This window comes from Rhagoletis pomonella, unplaced genomic scaffold (assembly GCF_013731165.1).
Source record: "Rhagoletis pomonella isolate Grant_MI unplaced genomic scaffold, Rhpom_1.0 Rhpom_scaffold_00004, whole genome shotgun sequence".
Classification (NCBI taxonomy): Eukaryota; Metazoa; Arthropoda; class Insecta; order Diptera; family Tephritidae; genus Rhagoletis; species Rhagoletis pomonella.
The window spans coordinates 63,172,160-63,176,241 of NW_023458558.1; the positions used below are offsets into that span (position 1 = coordinate 63,172,160).

At 32.0% G+C, this 4,082-nt stretch overlaps 1 protein-coding gene across 1 annotated transcript in view; it reads right to left on the minus strand.

The window, feature by feature from the left end:
* Positions 1 to 265: 265 nt before the first annotated feature.
* The window catches only part of LOC118737954 (nucleoplasmin-like protein), a 21,830-nt gene continuing 18,013 nt past the window's right edge, over positions 266 to 4,082 (minus strand). The window contains exon 3 of the mRNA XM_036468789.1: positions 266 to 1,556. Coding sequence (XP_036324682.1) covers positions 1,257 to 1,556 — 300 coding nt within the window. The 3' untranslated portion in view covers positions 266 to 1,256. The remainder of the gene's footprint in view (positions 1,557 to 4,082) is intronic.

The window sequence follows — 4,082 nt, forward strand, 5'->3', positions numbered from 1 at the left end:
TGTACCAATTTGATCTAAATTTACTGGGCTATTTGTATTTGTATTTTATAACGATTTCCTCGCGACAACAACCTTTTTAATCAATAAAATTAACTGATTTTCTGGTTATCATGAACGAAATTTGACAACAATTTATAATATTACAAATTCTAAAATCATTCGCAGCACCAACATCTAAAATGCATATCTGTGGAACAGAGGCGTCGATGTGTCAGCAACAAATCCTTTGAAACAAAAACTTGCACAATATATATACACTTTTAAAAATAGTAAACAAACTTTATTTGTTTTCTTTAGTTTTGCTTTGTTTTTGTTGTTTTTTCTTTTCGAAATGCGCATTCAAATTTGATTGCATGTTAATTACTCCACAATTATCTATCACTTAGGTAGGTATGTACAAATTACAATAATGCATGCAGCAGAATCTGATTTCATTTAGCGCATGTTAATATTTGTAAGTTGATTTTAATATTTAGATCTCATAATTTTTTATTTCTACTTCTGCTTGCGCTTCCATAAAAATTGTACGGCCTAATTAATGTAACAGAATTGTTTGCCATGTATGCAAAATTGTAATTTGCTGCACATATGTATTTTCTTTTTCGTAACTCAATTTTTCTTTTTATATAGGTATGATGCATGCATATTGTATACAAATACAATACAGATATTATACGCATGCTTAGTTAGTTCGTATTTATACTTCGGAATGCTAGTCTCTACTTACTGTTGCAATCAATTTACGTACATATGTTTTATATTGAATAAATTGAATATGGAATAATTTTCAATGGTTATTACTCAGTGCCTATAGAAAGCATCCCTGCCAAAATGCTGCTTAATAGTCAGCGTAAAAACTAATTTTTAGTGGGTTTTCTACGCATTTAAGACGTCATATCGTTGCCTAAAACTAGTAGTTGATAAGTATTTAAAATGAGCAAGATTAAGTGGAAAATTAGTTCTTACATTCTGGCAAAAGTCACGGCTGATCTTACCGCAGGCTAACCGACATACATATACATATGTATAACTACCAAGTGTTTTGGAGAACTAATTGCATTAATTGTATATAAAGGAATCACTGAGGTAATTTGAGTAAAATGATAAAGAATAATCAAAACAAAATGAAACCTAGCTGAGGAACTAAAATAACTTCATTTAACTGAACCCTATTATGTGTTATCATTTTAGCTTATAGTGAAATATAAATTTGAAGAATGTATAGGATTTATGTTTTGTGACTGCTAAAAACTTGTTTATTTCTTCTTATTTTTAGCATTTTTGCCATCTGCATTATTTTCCACTTTTTGCTTCTTCTTTTGTGGTTGTGCCTCTTCTTCGTCTTCCTCGCCAGTCTCCTCGTCGGTCTCTTCGTCCTCGATATCGACAACGTCGTCCTTAATATTCTGGCCCATAATGTAAACAGGTCCATTGCCCTTGATCAACTTGAATGTCACAGATGTTTCGAAAAATTCCACATCGGGATTCACGGCGCGTGTTTCACCAGCCTTTAGTACGGCGATGGGAATTTTGAGTGAGTCCTTAACTGTATACACCTGCAAAACATAGAAGTAAAAATAAAATTGTGGTGAGATGTAATTCAAAAATTAATAATAATATTATATGTGCCATGGCGTAATTACACCAGGTGAAGTAATTAGTGCGAGAAGAAACATTTTGATTGTGTGCATATATTTGAAACACATTTGCACATATCGCTATCTTAATATAGAAAGGCTCTTTCTATCACTTTTGTTTCTTTAATGAGTGATTGAAAATCGTAAGTGGAGTTAAATGTTGCCGTGTATTGAAGACTACCGACTTCCGTATAATTTTTTAGCAACTTAAAACTTTACATTACAACAAACATTATACTAAAATTTAATGGGCTAAATTAAACTTACGAAGCGCACTCGCTATCAAATGTCGTGAGCCCAAAATCAAATTTCGATTCGAGTTACGGAGCCTGACTGAAAGTTTAAGATGTTGATGAAAATTTGCTGAATTTTCCTTAATTTACTCTAAAATTTGAAATTTTGAATTATGCACATAGCTTTTGTTTTAGAATTGCCCATATTTTTTAAGAAAAATAAACGAAAAACATTGCGAATATCGTAAAAAAATCAACGCAAAGAACTGATACTTCTGTTAGTCACTGTATCTGCAATTTATGGAAATAAGTATTAGATGGTTGTCTTATCTCAGCTCTTAAGATATGCACAAGTGTGTTCTGAATTTTTTTTTTTTAATTGCAGTCTTAAAAAGAAATACAAATTATTTTTCCGTCATAATCATATGGTTGTGTAATCCACTCTTGAAGTTTTTTTCGGTTATATGTGGTTTTAACAGTACCGCGAGTTATACTAGTGCTTGCTACAATGAACGCTTGGCAGCGAATGCTTTGGCCACTAAATTAACATACTAACGACAGATAAATTGATATTTGATATCAGTAAATGCATTAAAAATGGTATTTCTGGCCCGCACTTCATTAAAAAGGAAAAATATTTCACATAATTTTAATTATTTGCAACAGCTCACGACAGTTGAGTGTTGGCCATCTTTCTGCTTTATGTTTTCTTTTCTCGAAAAAAAAGTCACCTTCTTATATGGCAACATTATCAGAGTGCAACATTTTAAAGAAAGAAAACGTAATATGCATGTGAAGATGCTGAGAAAATAATACGAAAACTTGACAGCCCTAGCGCAGGGCAGAATACAGGCAACATTATTTCGACTGCATTTGAATTCATGAATTCTGTGTTCGTATGGAATAGTACCTTATGTCGGGAAGCCGGATTTAGTATAGTGCGGCATTCTCTTTATGCTTTGAAGGACAAGGAATTTTTTTGATGAGACTTAATAAGAATATGGACTTGCTAGTATGGGAACTATTTATTGCACGTTTATTGGTCAATAGTTCTTCAACGGCTCAGCGCCTGTGAGTCATTCGCAATCGTATGCTGCCAATGCCGATTTATACTAAAGTCAACCTTTCGACATAAGCTACTATTCCATACGAACGAGTCGACTCTCGAAAAACGACTGGCATTCGACACGACTCTCGCAATGAGGGTGATTAATTACGTAACTATCGAATATTATTTGTCAAATTTCTGTATATATATATATATATATTTGTGGATTCATCGCTAGTTTTTTTCTACTTTTTCTTAGACAAGTGTAATTATTATTTTCCGTGTTTTCTCTTAATACTTAGCACACAAATACACCAAATAATTTTGAGCGGTCTTACTATGCAAATACTCCTCTGAGCGCCGTCTTCAGCGCGACAACATTTATTTTGTTTTAGTGATAATTGTCAAAATTAGCACTCCGCGAAATAAAGATAAAATGGAATGGGAAAAAGTTGACAGCCAAGTTCTCAAATTAAATAAGAATCAAATCAAGGCGAATTTAATATCTATTGATAAGTGGGACTTGGCGTGCAATATAATATATTATATTAATATAATATCAATATAATATATTATATTAATATAATATATCGTCGATGTTTTTGCAAAACCTCCTATCTTATGGCACTCAAATTTTACAGGAGAGCGAAAAAACGGTTTATTCTTTGAAGGCATTGCCTTGACAGGCAAGAGTTCAGGGTTACCAAATCTCATGTTTGCCACAACGGCGATTTAGGCGATTTTGCAAAAACATCGACGATATATGTACATTACTGCATCACTCCCCACACAAAAAAAAATCGGTACTTGGAATTATAAAATCTATTATATTTTAAGACGTCCACCAAAATATTTCGAAAAAAAATATTAAGATTTATGTGAGCTGGTCCGATTTGAAAATACCTCCAAAAATGGAGTTTTTTATGAATAAAAATAGTTTCTTAAAGATGTTTTTTAAAAAAATCCCCTCAAATGACAAAACGGTTTAATATTTGCATAAAAATAGTTTTAAAAATAAAAAAAAAGATTGAACGGAATCGTAATAATGAGATTTTTGATGCTGTTTCTAACTTTTTTCAAAGACTGGTATAAGAAAAACTTGAATAACTGAACCTAAACTCTCCCGATTTAGACTTGTGAAGTATCATTGGAAAGCTATTTTCT